The sequence below is a fragment of the Nyctibius grandis genome, chromosome 1 (assembly GCF_013368605.1).
Source record: "Nyctibius grandis isolate bNycGra1 chromosome 1, bNycGra1.pri, whole genome shotgun sequence".
In the NCBI taxonomy this organism is placed as follows: domain Eukaryota; kingdom Metazoa; phylum Chordata; class Aves; order Nyctibiiformes; family Nyctibiidae; genus Nyctibius; species Nyctibius grandis.
Window position 1 is genome coordinate 130,835,854 of NC_090658.1, and position 24,057 is coordinate 130,859,910.

The 24,057-nt window shown below is 40.5% G+C and overlaps 1 protein-coding gene across 1 annotated transcript in view; it reads right to left on the reverse strand.

The window, feature by feature from the left end:
- MSRA (methionine sulfoxide reductase A) overlaps positions 1-24,057 on the reverse strand; it is a 327,591-nt gene that overhangs the window by 185,340 nt on the left and 118,194 nt on the right. Inside the window, exon 2 of the mRNA XM_068405678.1 lies at positions 14,433-14,501. Within this exon, the coding sequence (XP_068261779.1) occupies positions 14,433-14,501 (69 nt within the window). The remainder of the gene's footprint in view (positions 1-14,432; positions 14,502-24,057) is intronic.

The following is a 24,057-nucleotide window of genomic DNA, read 5'->3' on the forward strand; positions in this document are numbered from 1 at the left end:
GGGTCATTAGCCATTGGAAGGGTCTGCCCAGGGAGGTGGTGGAGTCACCATCTCTGGAGGGGTTTAAGAAAAGCCTGGACGTGGCACTTAGTGTCATAGTCTAGTTGACATGGTGGTGTCAAGGCAATGGTTGGACTCGATGATCCCAGAGGGCTCTTCCAACCTGACTGATTCTGTGATTCTGTATGAAGTTGGATGTGGCCGTTGTATAGCAACTCTTTGAAGAAGCAAAGATACACTTATTTTTGTATGCAGCAGAATTTTCCTCTTTCTTCACATGTTTTTAATGAGAAATTATTAACATTTTTTAAAAAGCAATGCAATATCTATCACTTACGAATACTGCATTTCAGAATATGCAATAGTCATAAGTGATACATGACAGACAAGCCTGAGATGCAACAGAGTGAACACTGAAGCAGATAATAAATTAGCTTACAAAAACCGTGGTCAGAGATCCTTGTACAAGTGTATTTTGAATAACTATAGCTATCCAACCAGGCTTGGATAACTCAGGAACCACAGTCACAGAGACAGAGCTGTGCTGCCCCAGGGTGGAGGCAGTAAGAGGTCCCTCCATGCTATGCCTTCAGCCCACCTGCTTTCCAAACATCTCTCATATCCATGCCAAGCTAGACATGCATCCAGAAAGAGCTGTTGCCTTTTACAGCATTCACTGTGCAATCACTCATTTTGCCTCCTTTGGGGTTTTTGAGGGGGTTTTTTAGACTTACATCTTCAAAGCAGGTTAGGTGGGATCACTAGAATGCATATCAAGTTTGCAAAACTTGCCCAACTTTATTGTCCAGCAGATTCACGTGCATCTTTCATTTATTATTTCTCATTACAAATTTTTCTCAACAGGGAGCTAAGGACAGCTGTAGCTTACTTTTGTATGGTTTTCAACACAGTTTTCAACAATGACTCCTATATTTTCAAGTCAGCACACAGGCTCTAGCTATGTGACTCCCCACAGCATTAATTAATTAATAATAGAAAAGCAGTCAATGGGATATGATAGGTGATATACACATGTGATATATGTGACCTGTGACAGTATATGGCACAACAGGGATCCATCTCATAGTGGACAGCAGCAGGCACTGAGGGAAGAATAAGAAAAGGACAAATACACACAATATTTGCAAGTACTGTGGTCCTAGTCTCTGACTTTTGCAGGATTTCCCGAGCCTGCTGTGGTTTGAATAACTCTCAGTGGATCTCTCTTCCAGCTATTTCTCCTGGCTCCATTTCAACCTGAGAAATCTTCTGTATGCAGAAAATCCCTTGGCAAGGAGACCAACAGTCTTTTATTTTATTCCAGCTCTTCTGATTTATTTTGAAACTGGCTCCCACTTGCATCCTTTCTTCCGGCCCCTATTTCTTACACAGGGAGATATTCTGCAAAATCAATTCCCTTTTACACTCCCTGTGCCTATCATTATTCTGTAGCCCTCTCTTATAACCCTTTAAGTTATCTCTTTTTCAGACTGAATAGTCCCCGTGTACCCTGTTGTTCCTTGTATAGAAGATGCTCCATACTTCTAATCACCCTTTTTGCCCCCCTGAACCTTTTTCAGTTCTGCTAGATCTCTTTTGACCTAAGGGGTGTAGAAATGCACACAGTGTTCACCACATGGAAACACCATGGGTTTATACACTGGCATAATGATGATTTCTGTTTTGCTCTCTTTTCCTTTCCTATTCCACTTTCCAACAACAGGGAAAGGAATTACAGAATCACAGAATCAATCAGGTTGGAAGAGACCTCTGGGATCATCGAGTCCAACCATTGCCCTGACACAACCACGGCAACTAGACCATGGCACTAAGTGCCATGTCCAGTCTTTTCTTAAACACATCGAGAGATGGTGATTCCACCACCTCCCTGGGCAGACCCTTCCAATGGCTAATAACCCTTTCTGTAAAGAAATTCTTCCTAATGTCCAACCTGAACCTCCCCTGCCGAAGTTTGAGGCTGTGTCCTCTTGTCCTATCACTAGTTGCCTGGGAGAAGAGGCCGACTCCCACTTCACTACAACCTCCCTTCAGGCAGTTGTAGACTGCAATAAGGTCACCTCTGAGCCTCCTCTTCTCCAGGCTAAACAACCCCAGCTCCCTCAGCCGTTCCTCGAAGGTCAGACCCTCCAGACCCTTCACCAGTTTGGTCGCCCTCCTCTGCACTCGCTCCAACACCTCAACATCTTTCTTGAAGTGCGGGGCCCACAACTGGACACAGGATTCAAGGTGCGGCCTCACCAGTGCCAAGTACAGAGGGACCATCACTTCCCTAGACCGGCTGGCTACACTGTTCCTAATAGAGGCCAGGATGCCATTGGCCTTCTTGGCCACCTGGGCACACTGATGCCTCATCTTTAGCCGGCTGGCTATCAGCACCCCCAGGGCTCTTTCTAACCACTCTCCCCCAGCCTGTAGCACTGCATGGGGTTGGTGTGGCCAAAGTGTAAGACCCGGCACTTGTTCTTGTTGAACCTCATGCCGTTGGTCTCGGCCCATCTATCTAACCTGTCCAGATCCCTCTGTAGGGCCTTCCTACCCTCCAGCAGATCGACACTGCCACCCAGCTTGGTGTCATCTGCAAATTTACTGAGGGTGCACTCAATCCCTACGTCTAGATCATCTATAAAGATATTGAACAGCACCGGCCCCAGAACTGAGCCCTGGGGAACACCAGTACTGACAGGCCGCCAGTTGGACTGCATGCTTAGACATCAGTTAAAATCCATATATTACCCTCCTCCTAAAACTCTGTATAAGAAGGGAGCTTGGGGGCAAAATATGACTGATGGAGTCATCAGTAAAGTGCCTTAGACTCACATCAGGCTGCAGCCAGGGAGAACACAACTGATTAAGATCTGAGCTACTCTTATAGCCTCAGATTCCAAACACCACAGCACTTCTGTAAGCTGCAGCACATGCTCCAAAACATTTTGGATCCACACAGTACCTTGAATTCTTGGGAAATTATTTGTATAGAGACAATAAGTTTGTTAAACCTTAAACAAAACCACCACAAGACTACAAACATCTTTCCTTTACCCTTGGGTTTGGTCTACAACATGATAAAGTGTAAATAATTGTAGCCTGGAACAAGCAACTGGAGGGGACCAAGATTAGTTTTAAAATGAAGTAAGAGGCAATATTTGAACTGAGGATTTAAAAATTCAAGTATAAACATACCTTATAAAAACGTAAATTTTGGCCATGTCACATGCACCTATTCAAAAGTCTGTTGATGAAAGCAAAAAGAAAGGATACAGAAGATATTGGCCAGCAAAAGGAAATCCATATTAAAAGTCTCCAGTTATATGGAGTCGCCTTTGTCTGAAGGTACACTACTAGAACAAGTAAAAGCCAGGAGTATTCATGAATTCTTCACAGATGCTAAATTCTCACACTACAGTCAGCTCCAGTTGGCTGAATACGTCTGTACCACAGGTGGTTCATGGCCTGGCTTCATTTATTCATGCAACACTGCTGTTCCCTATTTTCAGGATATACCATGGCATGAGATCTAGGAAATTTAAGAAAAGCTAAAGCTCTGAGATGGGAAACACGGTCAACAACTTTGTTCTTCCACTTACCACGCAAAACACATTTCACCTATGGCACTAAGGTATAATTAGTGTTGTGTGTATGTGTGCACATACATTTTCTTTATTTAGGGTTTTGTTTTAAATCAGTGTCAGTCCGTTAGGAGTGGTACTTCTACAGCATAAGACCATGGGTGGGGGCTGCACGTATTGGGGCATGTCATGAGAGCACATCAGGACGTTAGAGTAGACAAAGCCTGCCAGAAAAGTACAGGGGGATAGTATAGAGCAGAGGGAGTAAAATGTCACTCTGCTTCACAGCATGATTAGAGGGTGAGGTACCCAGGATGAACTATTCCCAGAACCACATGCAGGTTTCATCTCAAAGGGAACCAATTGGTTCTCTCCAGAAGACAGCATGGGAACAAAGTAGTGTGCAGATGGTTAAGGACAAAAAAAGAAGAACCCAGGTGTGAATTTCTGTAGTAGACTAGAAATAACCACTACAGCCTAGCAGACACTACACAGTGGTTTGAAGAAGGACCATGTTAGCTACCCAAAGTACTTCTACATCTAAAAAACATGTTCAGATCTTCCATGTAGCAACACAGTAAAATGACCTAGGGTTTATTGGTCTCCAGAAAGCAAAGGAATTGATAATCTCTTTATCTGCCACAGGGATAAACACCATCACACTTGATGAGACTGAGTATGACCATTTTGATGCTTAAATCCCTATGCTTGTCCTCTCTTGGTTTGTCAGACACATTCCACTGAAGAACACTGAGTTACTCTGATGCTGCTGTGCAGCTGGACTGCGTACTACTGTCAAAGTTTGTCTGGAGCCTTGGAGTCATACAGAATCACAGAATCAGAGAATCAACCAGGTTGGAAGAGACCTCTGGGATCATCGAGTCCAACTGTTGCCCTGACACCACCATGGCAACTAGACCATGGCTCTAAGTGCCATGTCCAGGCTTTTCTTAAACACCTCCAGAGATGGTGACTCCGCCACCTCGCTGGGCAGCCCATTCCAATGGCTAATGACCCTTGCTGAGAAGAAATGCTTCCTAACGTCCAACCTGAACCTCCCCTGGCCAAGCTTGAGGCTGTGTCCTCTTGTCCTATCGCTAGTTGCCTGGGAGAAGAGGCCGACTCCCACTTCACTACAACCTCCCTTCAGGTAGCTGTAGGCTGAGCTAATATAAACTAAGAGACAAAAGACGGTGCTAATAGCATACAAGAGAGTGATACAGATGACAACAACATTCAAACCACATCAGACTTTCCATCCCAGAAGAATGAGTCAATAAAAAGCTCGATGACCATTAGCCTGAGTCTTCAGCGAGGCTCTGTGTTACACCTTTGGATACAAAGACAGACACCTTCCCCATCCTGCAACTATGCGTCTTTAGATAGTGTACCTAATTACAAACACATTTCAGCATTTCACTCAAGTTACATCCTTTTGACTTGAATGCGTGACTGCTACTACATAATTCATAACATGATTCTCAATAATTTTCAGTCAAGGTTCAAGCAGAAACGTGTCACACTAGGATTATATTATTTATGAGCATAATGTTGGATTTAAGCCAGTGACACACCAATAAATTTTATCTCAAAGCCTGACATATTGCATGCTGTTTTCCCTGGCTCACAAACAAATAACTACGGCTGTTTCAAAATTACTTACAGTTCTACTCAAATCAGATGTTTTTTGTGATTAGCTCTTATCTTACTTGAAAAACTGATCATATTATTTTTCTTGTAGATGTTGAAAGGTATTTTTTCCTTCTTTCTAAAATGTGTCCTGCACAGAGAGCAAAGCCAGGTGGTATTCTAGAAGAAAAATCTGGAACAAAATGCTGTCTGACTCTCTTAAAGGGTGGAGTTTTCACTCACTTCTAAAGACAAAAGATTTGTGTGTATCTCCCAGAATAGGCAGAGGGCCTGTACTAGCTAGCATAATTTGCCAATAATGTACCTGGAATATGCTGGAATGTAAGGGATTCTGTGAGAAATACTCTAGAAGTAATTCTTCTCAGCTAACATCAGGCACTGGAAATAGAGACTCCACGTTTTAGCAGGCAGACTTGAACAACTACATTTAGATCTCAAATTTAGACGTACAAAAATGTGCTCATATGTGACAAAAGGTGTCCAAGCTCCCATGATGGTCAGTGGGGATCCAAGACCCGTGTCCTCGGAAGCTGGAGTTCAAGGACAATTTCACATACATGCTATGCTTACATTTAGATGTCTTTATATGTATATTGAATCCCTAAACAAAGGTATCCAATATAATTCGGGATGTCCTCGCTAAACCTATCTGGGTTTCATCTCCTCGTTCAGAAGAGCATGGATCTCCTGTGAGACCTGTATCATCCCTGCCAGTCCCCTGTGGACATCTCAAATGCCCTAGGACACCTCAAATGGCATAAAACATTTGCAACATATTTATGCAAATGACTCAATTCCCCCCAGTCTAAGCTAGTTGTTTAGATAGTGTTTTACAGAACAAGGCACCTACAGAGGGTGATTTATTCCTTTCTGAGACAGCTGTTATGAACTGACCTCCAAATGTGTTTTCTCTGACTAGGGAGAAATTTCTGAAGACAACTTTAGATTACATACCTAAAATCTATTGAGATTAATTCCAGCCTAATGAGTTGAAAGCACAAATGAGACCAACATAAAGATTTCTGCTGACTCCTCCGAGCTTCAAGAGCATTCTGAGCAAGTATTTTAAGAGTACTTGAAGATTTTTGTATCTCAGATTTTAAGCAAGATATCTAATGATATATATTTTGAGATCCCAAACTATTTCATCAGATGAGAAAAACTCCAGACAATCAGGAAAGTTACTCTAAAGTATCCCAAACTGAATAGTCCAATAACAAGTAATCCATATTTTTTAATATAGGATCCTATTTGCTCAGTATCACATCCCCAGTTCTAATATTCTCAGTCTGTGACAGCAGTCTTGTAAAAATAAACCCATTAGGATCTGTAAGATGCACCCACAATACTTTGTGAATCACAGAATCACAGAATCACAGAATCAATCAGGTTGGAAGAGCCCTCTGGGATCATCGAGTCCAACCATTGCCCTGACACCACCATGGCAACTAGACCATGGCACTGAGTGCCATGTCCAGTCTTTTCTTAAACACCTCCAGAGATGGTGACTCCACAGTATGTCTAAAATTATCAAAAGAACACAATTTTATCCCTCCAAAAACCTCCTCAAATATTATTTCTCTGCTGTTCTAACTGCTGACAATTAGAATCACATTTTTCATAGCTGAATAGAATAAATCATCACCATTCTGTATGTTTTATGCTATGTCACCACGCTCTGCGCTTTATTAACAGGAATCATAGGATAAATGCTGATGGTAGATGTGTATGTGTGTATATTGTATATCCCAGCACATAAACACACACACACGCACACATATATCTCCCACAAAGCAGCATAAATCTGATGAGGGCAGCTTCTAGTCATTAACAGGATAATTTACTTCTATATCAAACTTAAATCAACTCAGAATGATGCCAAGCATATGTTCATCCTACTCACTGATATATCCCTATTTATCACTGGTAAGAAATTACTTTTCTGCAAGGCTTTTGCGTTGATAAAAGTAATCCAGGTGCTCTTGCTGGCTTTTTGCATAGAAAATAAAACGTATGTTAGAGACAATTCCTACCACTGGAGATCACTGAGCCTTATCCCAAAACCTGTGAAAATTAACTACGTCTCTTCTACTCATTTCAGTGGGAAAGGCCCCAAAACATAATTAAATGACTGTTTTAAGGTGAATGATGTTCATTGAAAAGCTGCAATCTGATTTACTTTTAAAAACCTCCGGATCTTCACTAATGTGCAATACACACTCTAAGTGCAAATCCACACAAAGCTAAATTCTTCATTACCTCAAGGAAGCTAAATTAACATTAAAAAGTCCCTGGTGGAGAAGGACAGATATTGTGTTTGAAGGCCACATTACTTTTGTTTTCAGAAGCAAAAAGAGATGTGGATCCTTTGAAATAAAAGAATGTTATGAAGGGTTGTGCTGATCAAGGACAGCCTTCACTTTGCATAAGGGATATTTTATTGTCCCTTATTAGTGTTTATAAATGTCAGGAAATGTCCTTGGCAAAGACCAAGCAGACTGGAGCATTTTGTATTTGTCTGGGTCTGTCTCGCACAGTGCTCTGCAACTGGCCATTTACACTACTGCCCAGTTGATGTGCAATGCTATCAAATCAGATCACCAGCATTTAATGCATAATGCCTATGATATGCTATAGGACAACAGAAACTGAATATTAAGATATTTTTCAAAGGTTCCAGAATTATATTTATTTCTGTGTTTATCACCTTATTTTACAAAAGGCTTAAGGGAAAATTTTCAGTTCAGGGCTCCCCTGGTTAGACTCTTAAATCCCAAACAGAGAACGTTCCCTGGCAGTTCCTTACAGCTGACATAATCCCTGAAGGCTGGACCAGCAAACCACAGCATTATACTTCAGGCAAGATTACAAGGAAGAGGATGTTTAGGCACTGGTGGCAACAAGGATGAGCCAGGACCAGATAGCAGAGGCAGGGAACTGGGTTGTGTTTCAGTTCTCTGGAAGAGGCAACACAAAGACACTGGCCATAAGTCAGTATCTGGAAGATGGAAAATGGGAAATAAGGATATATTTCTTTAATAAACATACTGCAAAGGTGAGAATAGGAACATGATTTGGTTTAGGGACGGAGCAGCCTCCCTTTAGGCAATCCCTTTTTGTCATGCAATATCTTCACAGGTTTATTTTCTCATTCCAGAACTGCAGGAAGTTCAGTGTCCAGTTTTACACCACCTGTGAACACAGGACAGCATCAACACCTCAGTGCTGTACAAACCCAGCCAGTTAGTACACATCCTTCACTTTTCCAAGATGTTGAAAGAGAATTAGCATGAGAAACATGAATCCCTTCTGGAAGACATTCCCTCTGGCTCTCAATTCTTCCACAATGTGATCCTTGTAACATCTGGTAACATTGGTGTACATGTTTCTCCTACAATTTGGGTCACAGCACACACACCTGTTTCAACGCCATGAAGTCTTATATTCTCTTCAGATAGAGATATAATATCTCCTGACATGCAGCATGGTTTAAAGTTTTCTTCTTTTTCTTTGAGCAACAGGGAAAAACTGTGGGTTTTTACTGTCTACAAAAATATATTTCTCTTGGGGTCCAAACTTTGTTTCCTGTGATTTCCTTTTCCTGGTGGAAAGAACAAAGCTCATCATAAAAACATAATTGAGTCAGACCAAAAGGCTTCCTAACACACTTTCTTACTTGATGTGGCCACCAGCAGCTGTTTCAGGAATGAGTAAAAGAAACTCGTATACAGAATGATGCATTCTTGAACACGTTATCCCACTTCCACATGAAATTATTTTCCTTTAGTTAAAAAGTTGCCCTGATCAAGCCTTTATTAGAAAGGGTTGAACCACCCAAGAGCAGGTCTTGTTTGAGGAGCTCAGCTTTCCAACTGCATAAGCCACAGACACAGGTATGGTGTGATGCTGGACTGCAGAGGCCACTGCACAGGCCACATGCGAAGGCTGAGAAGCCCCTGGCTCTGCCCGGGGCTAATCGAACAATCTCGGTGTAATCCTATTTTAGTTTTCAAATAACCTTTGGAAGGAGTGGGAATTGTGGGAATGCATAGGGTACCTCTGAATCTCAATAGGACATCACCACTCAGGCAAAGTACAACAATAATATGGCTCTACAGAGTTTCTGGAACATGCTGCTGCCTAATAAGTGCAGAGCAGAAGGTGAACAAGCTTGGGTCTGTCTGCCAACTCAGAAATGTCTCTAATTAGATCTTATCAGTTACTTAACATCCTACTTCTGTCTGTATTTTGTTTACAGCAAGAAACCAATTATCCCATTACTAGCCAGTTTATGTCAAGCAAATACAACACAATTTAGTCCCGTATTTAAAAAGTGTTGTAATTACAAATCTGAACTATTGCCAGGTTTTACTCCAGGTAAATAAGAGCCCTTCTACGAATGCACCATATGCACAATGCTTCCTCTTAAGAGAAATAAGGTAGCATATAAAGCACAGTGATATATAGGTGCTCTGGGATAAACAGGAGTCTTGCAATAGCAGCAGTTGGCAAGAAAAATATGCACTTAAAATTCAGAAACTCTGACCAGAAATATTTCTGAGCATAATCACAGAATCATAGAATCAATCAGGTTGGAAGAGACCTCTGGGATCATTGAGTCCAACCATTGCCCTGACACCACCATGGCAACTAGCCCATGGCACTAAGTGCCATGTCCAGTCTTTTCTTAAACCCCTCCAGAGATGGGGACTCCACCACCTCCCTGGGTAGCCCATTCCAATGGCTAATGATCCTTTCTGAGAAGAAATGCTTCCTAATGTCCAACCTGACCCTCCCCTGGCGAAGCTTGAGTGCATTTATAGCATAATATAGCAGTGCATTTAAATGTGTTTATAATATGCAAAGAATTACAATGATATTGATTGAAATGTTAATTTATTGAAGGTTGCATACGTTCTGCAGCTTTGAAGCTTTTCTTTTCATTTTTTTTTTACACCTCTACCCAAAAGCTGATTTTAGACCCTAAATTGCTTCTTCTCAAAAGATTATCAACCCCTTAATATACATTCACGTTTTGACTTATGGTTAGGTTTTTGGTCAAAATCAGTCACTACAGGCAAAATACTTTTAATTGACAATATCTATGGCCATAAAAACTACAAGAAAACTTTGCAGACAGACATTTATTGAGTGACTCCTACTTCACCATCCGTAACACAAACATAAACATCTAGAGTTTCATCTGTTTCAGCCACTGAACTTGGGAATACACCCCCCTCTTTACTTCAAGGGATGCAATGATTTTTGATACTACAATGATTTTTGATTCTCCAGTGTCTCCAGTGAGGCTGTGAGCAGTGCCTGTGCACCTCCTGTGCTCTTAGTGCTTCAATATTAGCTGGAAACTAGATTAAGAGGTCACTAGATGGTCAGCATTAAAACATTTCCATTAAAGAGTCACCTTCACCTTGAAATCTAGCTTTTTCACCATTGTAGAAACAAGGACGCTTTTCTTTATTCTAATGAACAATAGGTGTATCTTAGGCAGCTGAACGATGCTAAACAGACAACCAGAGAAACTCAAGATCATTTAAACAGTCTTTTGAAAACTGTGAGGTTCTGTCATAAATGGGAAAGCTGCGGGAACAACGATCCGTGTACATTCACTCTGTACCTTGATCAAAACAAGAAGTCATGTCATAAAGTAAATAACGCAGCACTAGTAAGAGGATCTTGAAGGAGGTTTTGCAGAAGATGGAGCTATGTAACGCAATCTAACTCCATTTTGCAAGCAGGTAAAAGGACTAGTGTTTACAACCCAGCATTACATTTTATACTGTGATTTTTAGTGGTGAATCTAAAACTATCCAAACAGAAAGAAAACCCACTGCAAGTGGGCTATATTTACAGAATCATATGGTTATTTACCATCCTTTAGCTTTTGTAGATCTTTTTAAGGAAGAGGGATTACTTCTTAGTAACTACTGCTCTTCCAGACTTGTCCCTGTGTGATCCCAGTTAAAGGATTAAAGGATGTTTCTGGAGAAGAGGTGTGAAAAGCCTAAGGTGGAGTCAGAAAATCTACTAGCTCAGACTAGCTCATTTTCATCCCCCTAACTTAGAGTCCTAAAATACAAAGAACTTGATGTTAACAGGAGTATACACGGATAGGATGAGTAACAATCTGAGGAGAATTACTAACAGATAACTGTTTTCTTCTTTGAGTCTTTCCTTTCATTCCCATTCACATGGGGCCAGCAAACGCTGTCCCCTTGGAGGCAGCAAAAGTGAACTGTAGCTCCATTTTTCTACACCACGTATCAGAATGGGATGCCAACGCCAACAAATGACAACAATTATCATCACAGTCGTGTTTGTATACTACTACATTTCAGGTCTAATAGCAAACTTAAGAACATGTAGGTTTTCCATTTATTCACAGCACAGATGGCAGCAGCATGAGTTTTCACCACCTAGCCCAACATGTGCAATCACAATCTTGGGGAAAATCTAGGGCAATTTAAAAATGATGAAAGTTACAGGTTTGATAAAAATATAACAAGAGTTCCTCAGGAATGATTCAAACTAGGCTGCTTAAAAAGATTTTGTGCTCTTCCAATGAAATTCTGTAGGTAGGGTATTACTTTCTATGAAATTTTACAAATTGTGTACAAACAGAGATATAACCAATAGAAGCACTCACATCAACACCCACCACAACCACTGGAAAACTGGTCTGACCATCACACAGGAAATAAAGGAGGAGCTTTAGAAGAATTTAAACAGTGAAGACTGCAGCAATATCAGATTGTACCAGAACTCTCTGACCCTGCTTGCTGTAAGAAAGTCAAAGAAGAATCTCTACATCCATCTCAACCTTAAAACTCAAAAGGTAACATACAATCATTTGCCATTAGCTCCAAAAAATTTATCAAACAATCTCTCATTCCACCAGTCCAAGAATTTATGTTCACAAAGTCCACAGACAAGGGGATACCGGCAGAAAGACAACATTGGATTAGAGGAACTCTAAAGGGAAGTTGAAGAAATCATGACGATAACTGAAGGGTGACACTCACAAACCATTTCTCCTCTTCAACCATGGTAACTACAGAAACATTAGCTCCACAGCAAAGCTAATGCTTACTATGACTTTTGTGCAATAACCAATTGAAAAGATAATTTTTGGAGTAATAAATTAGTGCTCATGGATAACAGCCCTTTGCATTCCACATCGGATTGCTCAATATTTCAGATGTGAATACAGCTCTGTTTGTTTGAAAATAGATTCAGATCAAAAATTCATTCTGGACATATATGTAAACTGTTACTACATAAGAAATTTCAGACTCTACTCAGGTTTTTGAAATATTTATGCTATGTCTTTTCTTTCTAGAAGTTAGACCAGATCACCATCACTAAGCTCAATAACTGAGAAAATGCCATATTGACATAGGTACTGTCTCCTGTAAAATACAGATTAATAATCTTTAACATCAGTGGGGATGATCAGATTATCTAATGTGATCTACTGTATCATGTAGGGAAGATAATTTCTACTGCTTCTGCCTTTATGGAGATCAGTAATGTGTTTTCTATTGATACAGAACCTCAGGAAGCATCTGGAGTGAACGAGGTGCCTGACTCAAGTGTCTAGGTTCATTCTGGGTGCCCTAGGACTACTGAGATACCCACACCGCAGGACTACAGGAGACCTCCATCCCTCTGGTTTGGCAGCTGGCAGCCTGGTGAGCCTAAGACATCTGAAGCCTCTGGTTAGGCGTGCCACTACCTGTCCCGGTCCGCATCTGAAGACACGATGATATGCAGATACTCTTGGTTGCTTTGATAGTTTGTTTTAGTGTTTCACCTTTTTGTTGCTGCTGTTAATGAATTCTGTCTAATTGGTCAATAGAATATGAAATATATTTTAGTATCTGTCTCAGAAACACTGCGTGCAGGTATAAAAATTGCTGCGAATGCCTGCTCACTATACCTCTGATTTCATATCTGAAGGCTGCATTTATTTTTTTTTTGTTACATCATACTGGGCATTTATATAGCATTGCTTCTCACAAACACTGCTTTCCAGGGTACATCCTCCGTTTTTACAAATGTGTTGTTACAAAAATTGCCTTGCAATTGCCAAAATTTATATATATGTTATTAAAACGGGCCCAGGACAAAAATAGTGATGACTGCTTTATATACCTGACCTGCATTTATTATGATTTAGAACTCCATCAGGCTAGATGATATAGCAGGTGTATGAAGCAGTAATTTAATATTTATTTCAACATCCCAGATAGACAGACATTTAATGGGATACAATAAATTTTCTAAGGCACTTTTGTACCATCCTGTAGAAGTTAATAGAGAATTATATCATAGTTCAAAACAGGGTTAGGAAATTTTTCGGTCTCTGTAACAATAACTTTTAAGAATAATTGTCATAGAAATCCACTTTTTTCTTCCCTAGTAAATTCCATAGGCTTGCCCTTAAGGACTAACATTACACATTCTGAAATGACAGCTCTGACAATTCCCAGATGTGGGTGAAGTCCACCCCTTGGTAAAAAACTGGTGATTCTGATCTATTTTAGGATGCTTCTTTCTTCCAGAAGTAATTAATTTCTCCAGAGAAACACTTTTTTCAAGTTTTACAAAAGAGCTCAAAGAATGACATTTTCACAGAAAATAGCATGGATACAATGAAATTAAACATCTTCTCTTTTACAACTGTCCACGTTTCCAGCTCTGTTGGCACCTAACAAAAAGTCTACAGGACTATTCATGAAGTAAAGAACAAAACATCAGGTTTGGTTTGTGGTATGTAAATGGTAGCAACTCTGCAAGAGTAGATCCCAACAGTTTGAGTCCCTTCATGACCTAAGGTCTGGTGAATCGTGGATCATGTTCGGAATTTTGTTTAAACTAATGAATGATCTTACAGAAATTATCATACATAAATAGCTACTATTTTGGGATTTTTATTGAACAAAATAAGGGTTTAAATTTTCTGTTTCTATAACACGGAAAAATAATTTTAATACACTTCTTTTAGGGCATGGACATCTCCCAAAACGACCAGTGGCTTTAGCTGATTCTAGTGATTAGAAAATGGCAATAGCAGCCCAGATTCTAAAACTCTAAGGACTCAGGCTGAAATTAAGAAATTTTTTATGCAGTAACACTATACAGCTTAGAGCTTTGATTTTAAAACTGATGTCTTACCAAATATAGCCATCTGTGTTCCCTCTGGGAAAGGTTCTACCATTCTGTTTCCATTGACATGATGTTTATCTAGAAGCAGAAAAAAAAAATCAAAATGTAACAGAATATATGCTTTGCATAAAACCAACTGTTTTTTTTCTTACAGTTCTGTTGAAACCTGAAGTTTGATTTATGAAGCCAACCTGTACAATTCACTAATACCTGGAACTTTACATTCTCTGAGTCTATTTTTCAGAAATACTGTCCACAAGTCCCAGGATATAAACTGGAGATGCATTTCAGTTTAGTGGTTAAGACAAATCGGCTGCTACTAACGTGACACACACAGATAGAGCACTATGCAGTAGCAATCACTGTCAAAGTTGGAGCACTCTTGAAAGCAACCTCCTCATGCAAGCAGAAAAAGCAGGGAAATCATTATTCTCTGTTGCTGCTAGGATATGTTGGTGCTCAACCACAAGATTTTTATGTGACTAGGCATGAACTATGTGTATTTTCTGCACTAGTGCGGTGGGTTGACCTTTGCTGGCTGCCAGATGCCCACCCAGCCGCTCCCTCACTCCCCCTTGTCAACAGGACAGAGGGAGAAAACAAGATGGAAAAACTCATGGGTCGAGGTAAAATACAGGGAGATCACTTACCAATTACCATCACAGGCAGTCCAGAATCAACAGGAGGAAAACTAATTTAATTTATTGCCCAGTAAACCATGTTTTGATAGTGAGAAACAAAGGCAAATTAAAACAACACCTTCTCCCCACCTCTCCTCTTCCCCAGATCAACTTCACTCCATCCCCAACTCCGACCTTCAGGCTCACAGGGCTGTTTCTCACACTTTTTTCCTCACTCCCGTGACATCTTTTGCCCTTTGTTTGCACCTATTTTGCCAGAGGCACCACCAGCGTCACTGACAGGCTCAGCTGCGGCCTGTGGTGGGGCCAGCTGGAACCGGACGGAACCGGCCGTGTCCGGAACAGGGCAGCCTCTGCCTCTCCTCACAGGCCGCCCCTGCAACCCTCCCGCTACCAAAACCTGCACATTTACCCCCAATACGACCAGCAATCTGTTCACCACAATGAATATTTATCCAACATATTCTAATGCCACAGCCATTCACGACAGGCCACACGGAGTTTGTCCTTCACAGCAGTCACACCCTGGACTGTTTTTACGCTATTTAATTACTGCTGCCATTGGAAACCACTGTAACAGATCAAAACTAACTGCTCTCCCATTAACCAACGCTTAATGAAGACAGAGAGAGGAGCACAAAATGCAAAACAAAACCCATCATGTAATTGTCCTCAGTGACTTGGAGTCGGCGGCCCCAGCACCCTCCAGCTCCCCATAATGAAGATGTTTTTCACACAGGACACTTCCTCTATGCTATGGCCAAATTTCTTCCATTTTTCTTAGAAAACTTGATGCATGACACAAAATTAGCACAGTCTCATCTGCTGTTTTCATGGAAATGGAAAAGCTGGTAGATTTGAGGTTTACTTGAGTTAAATGGTCCTTTTCTAGCCACTATGGCTACCCACTCTCAGGTGAAAGACCATTTTCTCTAGAGAGCAATCTGCTCTTTGGAAGCAGCCAAATGAGCCACAGCTATCACAAGCTGCAGCTTAAGACTAAGTTATATATCCTTGCACAAGTATACAGGAGGACATAAGACAGAACACCTATACAAAGCATTTGCATAAAAGCCAAATCAAGACTGAGACTTTCAATCTCAAGGAACACAAAGCATACAGGAAAGTGCAATATTATGGCATCACTGGTGCTCACGGAGACGATTTCTATGCAATAAAATAGTAGCAGCCTGGCTTTACTCCCTCCATGCAAGAGGGCTCCCAGGGGCTAGAAACTGCTCAGTTTCCTAACTAAATAATATATTCTTCACATCCCAATGTACTTTTTCATCCCAATGTACTTTCCTGAGCATGAAGAAAATTCTACTCCTTGTGATAATATAGGCTTATCACTATTGTATAATCAGGATTGTATGTATAACCTGGGAATGAGCTCTCTAACCTCCAAATAAAATGACATATACAGATCCTCAATGGAATATTCCCAATCCTTTTCATTGGCATCCCCACATTCATTTCTTGATCTACTAAGACTCATTGTCAACACTGGTGGAAAGAAATAAAATCACCTGAACTCAAAATACAGGTTTCTGTTCACAAATTACTTTCCAGGGAGAAAACCAAGAGATTTTCTCAGTATGTGCATTATTTCACTTCCTGTAATAAAGAACCTGGTGAGGAATAAAACAAGTGAAATTAAGAACATGGGATTGCCTTGCAAATTCTCTGAAAGCACTATTTTTCATTAGCAGGGAGGCAAAGCACAGGACTAATCCCAGCTGGCATCAAACATTTATCAACAGTCAATGAGAAGGGAAAATCAGAGTTATTTGCGATTGGAGCAAGAGGTGCCACGAAGTCAATTGTTTGCATTTAGGAAGATTGAATGCCCTGTGCCACACAAGCCAAGAGAAGGGCTTTAGGAAGGAAATTGTTGGGAGGTTCCAGAGTGGGAGTAATATGATCAGCGCCATACAAGGTTTCAACCTCATTAGCTATAGCTTGTATTACTAACATGATCTACAGCCGTCTGAGATGAGTGAACAGTCAGAAAAATTATGAAACATCACGCAAGATCAAATAAACTAACCCTGCCTTAGTCCTGATAGCTGCCTTCATTTAAAGGGTGAATGACATATATGATGTATGAAGTAGTTATCATTTCAAACGGTGAGGCTTTCAATATATTAAAATTAAACTTTTAGAGGTGAGATGAGCTTGAATGAAAGTAATATTTTCAGAGTTCTCAAGTTGTCTTCCAATGCCTTTGCTCTTTTGTTTCAAAGATCTTAGCCAGATAAAATAATTCATTTTCTTGTCATTCATACTTTGGTTTACAATTTTTCCAGTATTCCCTGCACCCTGCCTAGATGCACTAAATAGTAAAAAATAGAAAATTTACATGGACTTACACAAAACATACATTCAGCCTTAGGAAGAAAGTAACAATATATAGATAAAGAGCCTCTCAACAAGTACACTCTTCAAAGGACATTGCAGTTGGGGGCTTTTTATTAAACAGTTTTTCTTGTGAAAACATAAGTTTCATTCTCACCTACAAATTGGACTGAGTAGCTCCAGAAAAATCACAAATATTTTGGCCCCACAGAACTGGAAAAAGATTAGGACTTCCCCTGTAACTTGCCAACAGAAAAAAATAAATGACTTTTCTAAACTCATCATTCCAGAGACGAGGGCTTATAATAAGTAAGTCTTCGCAGCCTATCACTCAATAGTTTCTGTCATAGTCCTACAATTGCCCTTTGCTCAAGATTCACTAACTTCAAGTAAAGCTGTGTCCACACGTAGATTAGGCTGTATCTGTAGTAGTAAACTCTTCAAATAAACAAGTCATATCTAGAAACTATTTGAGAGTGTTAATTAGCCCAGCTGAAATCATGTCAGATCCTATCCTAGCAATTACCTGCGTGGACAATCAAGTTCCAGTGTTTGGACCTGTTCTCTGGCACATTTTAATTTATTAGTATACACTTCATTTATCTTCACAGTTCCATGGATGTCAACGGTATCACACCAGTTACAGATAAATTTAACAATGAAAGATATTCAAATGAGCAAGTTTCATAAAAAATGTTTTCTTTCAAACGAGCCCGACTTTGGTTCTGAACAGATTTACTGTTCTGCTCTAAGCCCAGAGGAAATTTAAAGCTCAGTTAAATAAAAACTCACTGCTGTTAAGTTAGATTCCTAATAAAGTCGTTGCCACAAAATTTATAGCCCTTATCAGCCCTTTAACAGCACTGAACTTACAATTATTAGAGACTGAAGTTTGTGCTTCTTTCTTAAATATGCAAAATTAAAGCACTGGTCTAATGCAGAGCAGCCAGTGACTCACAGGCAAAATCCTCTCTCACAGTAGTACAGATGAAATGAAAGTTATACCAAGAATTAAATCAGCAGTGCAGAAAGTTTATACAAGGCATTTTGCATAACTGAAGATACTCGAGAGGAACTCTAGGTTAAGACATCCAAAGTCATTAATGAACACGAGTTCTCTATTTGTGGACCCAAATGAAGCAGCTTAAAAAGATCTGGCTTTCAGAGAACGCTGATCCAGCATTGAGTGAAAAGCAGACATTTTCTGGTCTCAAAATATTCAATCTCAAGCAATCATTGCAAAGATTTGAGAACATTTATTTTTTATTAGTAAGAGATTCATATGTTCTTTATATTTATCTTTTGATTTTTAAACCATTAGGGAATATTTAGACTACACATCCAAACTTGTTGTATCAGAGCAGCCAGAAAGTTATTCCTTTTAAATGAAAACTGAGATTCTCACATAATCAAATTAATCCAGGAGCAGGGGTCATATTTATACACAAGGACTGTTAGTTTTCCATGGTAAGCACAGCCAGGAATTGAATTGAAAATAGCTGATTAACCAATTACCAGGAGCCTCTTCCATCCCCTACCAGCACAAACACAACAGGTACAGAATCACACAGAATCACAGAATCAATCAGGTTGGAAGAGACCTCTGGGATCATCGAGTCCAACCATTGCCCTGACACCACCATGGCAACTAGACCATGGCACTAAGTGCCATGCCCAGTCTTTTCTTAAACACATCCAGAGATGGTGACTCCACCACCTCCCTGGGCAGCCCCTTCCAATGTCTAATAACCCTTTCTGAAAAGAAATTCTTCCTGATGTCCAACCTGAACCTCCCCTGGTGAAGCTTGAGGCTGTGTCCTCTTGTCCTATCGCTAGTTGCCCAGAAGAAGAGGCCAACTCCTGCTTCACTACAACCTCCCTTCAGGTAGTTGTAGACTGCCATAAAGTCACCTCGGAGCCTCCTCTTCTCCAGGCTAAACACCCCCAGCTCCCTCAGCCGTTCCTCGTAGTCAGACCCTCCAGACCCTTCACCAGCTTGGTACATGTGGAAAGGAGAAGGGAAAGAGATAAGCAGTGATGGGCGAGGGAGGAACTTCCTAAAGCAAATCAGCTACTGCTTGAACAATACCTTTCCCCTTTCTGTTTTGCCTTAGACACCTTTTCCTACACTCTCCATGACCACCATGGTGGAGGTTTTTTCTCCACTGGCTACACCAAACCCTCAGCTCTCAATGCAGTAGCTAGATCACTGAGGGGCTGGAAATTTCGGGCAGATGACAGAGAAAGCAGGTCAGGGGATACAATAAGTTTGTAAAACAGTTATAAAAATAACTCAGTGGTTATTATTTCCATAGTGTCACATGAGACATAATATATATCATAAGAATTGCGAGATGGGCACCAAACAAACGTAAAAGCACCGTTGCCTTTGCAGAGTGTGAGCTAAGCATGGCATGTACATATAATATTTAGCATAGTTGACATATTAATTTTAAACAAAAGTTTGGAGGCAATAAAAGGGCATAAAACTTAGAGCCAGGCCTGTGTATAAAAGACTGCCTTCATCTAAATAAAGAGGGGTGAAGAAAAATGTTCAGCATTGAATCAGCAAGTTATTTAAATGCCTCCTAAATTTCGGATGTGACAGCAGTCTGTCAGCCACAGTCACAACTCCACCTCTAAAGCAAAGTAGTGGAAAGTGGGACGACAGAAACCATTTGAAAACTCATAACACAGAGACAGACTGATGACATTTCACTGTAACCTACAGCTGCTACGTTCTTTTATTTAAAAATTTATTGAATGCCCGAGCTTAACTTTGTTGTCGGAGTTTGTACGCTCCAGAAAGACCACAGTAAAATGAATGCTATGACGAGAAGACATCAGATTCATCGCTCCTGTGATGGCTGAGAAAGTTTTACTGCTTTAGGAGAAGACAGAATTATCAGCAGTCTGAGAACTGATGTGACAACAAATCTAACCCGTAGCACAAGGCAAGTGAAGTGTTTTGTGAGAAGTAAGACATTCAGAAAACACTCCTCATGGCATGATTGGTAACCCACTGCGAGACACATGGTCTCTCAGGCCTGATCATCCCCTACTGCTTTTTCATATAACACTTTTGACTGCTGCACACCATCAATATACAGTACATAATTGAAGTCCAGGGGGTTTCTTTTCTGACTTGTAAACAAGAAATTATCTAATTTTTATTCCCAGTGAAAGACTGCAACATTTAGAAAAAAAATGGTGGAAGTTTGGCAGTGCAGTGTTACCATCTAACATGCAATGAGTAAAAGGCCTGCAAATGTCACCAAAAGGAAGAAATGCTACGCTAAAGACTAAGCAATAAAAATAAGGAATTCACTGCCCTCGGGCAAAAGTTCAACATAGGTGATACATGAAAACTTAGTTCAAAGGAAGCAAAATTAGCCTTACATAACAGTATTTTCCAAACAAATATTTTCTTTTTAATTTAACCAGCACATGTCAACAAAGGATGAACCAGATACCTGCTCATTTTTTCGAATACTCATGTCCTTTACAGTAACTATATTGAAGCCAACAGGCAGCACTTAGTTTATTAACAGTGAACTAACTCTACTAAGATGTACACTTCCATTAGGCTACACGGCCTGTGGAATTAAAAGACAGTAACAAATGTGTTATTCACATTTCCAAGTATAAAACTTACTTGATACCTTTAAATCAGAACTTCATTTCAGTATATTTCCATGTTATCTGATGAGATTTCATTGCACTTCATTCACCTGGCTTGGAAAACAGGGATCTGACCTTTATTGTACCTGTGCCTAAAATGAGGCACCTGAGTAAATTACCTGATTCTAAAAACTTCTGGGCTTCCAGAATTTCTATTAACTTCACTGAAATCCACAACTGGCCAGTACTTTTGAAAAACACGTCATTCATTTATAAACTGTCTCTGTTTAGCCCACACCTGGGGCTAAACAATAACCAGTTGTTCCCTCACCCAACCAAGGAAGGGAATTAGGAAAAGGAGGGAAACTCATAGGCTGAAATTTAAACATATTCAATAAAATAAGAAAACCAACATCAATACTAATACAAAAGACACAAAACTATACTCAGCTCATATAGTGGTGCAAGTGCCCCCACAGATAGTAACCAAAAGGAGAAGAAGAACAAATAACCCATCCCAACCCCCTCAAGCTTTCCTATTTATAGTAAACATGACGTTAATGACCTAGAATACACCTGTGGGCCAGCCTGAGTCAGCTGCCCTGGCTTTCACTGCTAATGGCCTTGATCGCCGTACCACAGCTGGGCACAGACTGAAACAAAATGTAACAGAAAATTGATTCTATAAATTTTATCCCTGCAAAACCAGGACATATACCTAAATACAAGCCTTGAAGCCTAACTTTTCAAACCTAAGGAGGTTTATATTTTTTTCACTGTACCTTACCCCTCTTAAATCTTTTAACAGTAATTGTTAAATCTTTTTTTTTAATTACTAAATCTCTGATAAATCTTTTAACAATTTATTCCTCCAATTTGAAGGCAATCTGACTAAATTCTGGTTTGAAAGCCTAGCTGTCACAGAGCCAGAATCTTTCTTTTTTTGTCCTATCATTCTCAGTAGGCATGGCTGATGGTTTGATCAAAACACTTATTTGGATTGCTCTGTCAGTAATTCTAGGAGTAAGCTTGATAGTTCTTTCAGACAAAAGCATAAATGCAAAGCTTTTCACCATCTACCTATTTCATAACCCAGAAGATATTTCCTTAAAAAAAAGGATTTAGTTCTCTAATATGGTGTCTGATGTGTATGCCAAGAGGAGTTATGCGTGTAGTATGTATAAATTGCACAAGGATAGGATTTTTTCAGTCATTAATATTGAACCACATCCTTACTTCTTCAGACAGAGGGGAAATCTTTCATCTTACTTATATTCTTCTCATCTTCCAAGATCTCCTGGATATCAGAAAATGCTTTTGAGATGGTTTCACAATGATCTGGAAAGGACAGAGGGGAAGTCTGGCTGTTAAAGAGAAAGCTTGTAGGTAGTGCTGCTGAAAGAATAGGAATTACCTACTAAATCTCCCCATTTCCAACCTAAACTGTCTAAAATCACCCATTCATCCGTGTCCCTGAAGGTGGAGCCTCTCCTCATCATTTTGGGGATTTCAAAAAGCTACTCGATGGAAAAATCCATGAAAGCATAGCTTCACCAGGGGCACGCTCTTAGAGGACCAGAGAGGCACAAGAGGGAGAGGGCTGCTCTACCCCAGGCCTCTGTGGAGCTAATAGTGGTATTAGATGTGCAATTTATGGCAGAATTTTGTCCATAAATTCTTCATAGCTGGTGATGAAATAGAAGCTCTTCTTTATTTTCAGGTCTAGTTCAATGAGCAGAACTGTCAGATCTGCAAGCTCCTGTGTAATAAGAAAATCTAATGTCATATCAGATGAAACCCCAAGTGTTATGTTTCAAATCACTTTGCCTCCCAAAGGATATTTTCAGCACAGGGACATTGCTGCCCGAACCCAGCCATTTGTTTCCAACTCTGACAAGTCATTTTGGTTCTCAACGCTGGCAGAGAGATGGCATACACGATCTGCTGGGTTTCCTTCACCTCTCATTTCTGTAGTGCCATCCTCCATCAGTCAGTAGAGATCAGCTGTCAACTCATTACCAATTAAAAAGAGAGGTCAGCTACCTAATGGTAATTCACTGCCTACAACTATCTGTAGTAATTGTGTTATTGTTCTCACATGGTGGTTCCCAACTATTCTTAACAAAGCATGATACCATTCAATGGAAAATATTAATTACAAATTTTGTTGAAAAATTAATAACTTTGCTTATTAAAATTGGTCAGGAAAGGAAGAGTGGTAGCTGAAAAGAGTTTTGAAATGTATTCTGGAGATGATGTCTCACAATGTGACACACTGTGTTCTGCTGCATCCGTTCTATCAAACAGATTACTACGCAGAAACTGACTGATGCTACAAAATGTGATGTGTCCTAGCACAGTGTGTCAGTTCAGACCCCAAAACACATGGACTCCTCAAAAAACATAGGTTCTGTTTAACGAACAAAGGCCAGATTATCGCATGCTGATTTTGCTCTGCAGTTCTTACTGGGAAATGTACCAACAGGAATGACAGGAAAAGAAGTTTTTGAAAAAGAAAATGAATTCATCTCTTAGAAGAGGGCAGCGGAGATGCAGAGGAGGAGCAATCGTGATTTTGAAATTTCCAGTCTACGGGGGTTTGCAGATTAGTGGCTGAAGAGCTGCGCCTGTAGCCGTGTGCCTGTGCTAACAGGAAGCAGCGTGACGTGTGGCTATGGACCACAGGGGACGCAGGCTGCGCGGCGTGGAAGGGTGGATGGGCTGCGAGGTCAGCAGAGACCGTGTGTGCGATGGGGAAGACAGGCTACAGGAGCATGTGTAGGGTAAGGGGAAAAGCTGGCTGTCAGGCTTTCCGTAAGACCAGAGAGAGAGCAGATGTACATACTGGGTGTGGGGTAGTGGGTACATGGCAGCTGGGACAGTTCTGGGCCCCCCAGTTCAAGAAAGACAAGGAACTACTGGAGAGAGTCCAGTGGAGGGGTACGGAGATGGTCAGAGGGCTGGAGCATCTCCCTTATGAGGAGAGGCTGAGGGAGCTGGGGCTGTTCAGCTGG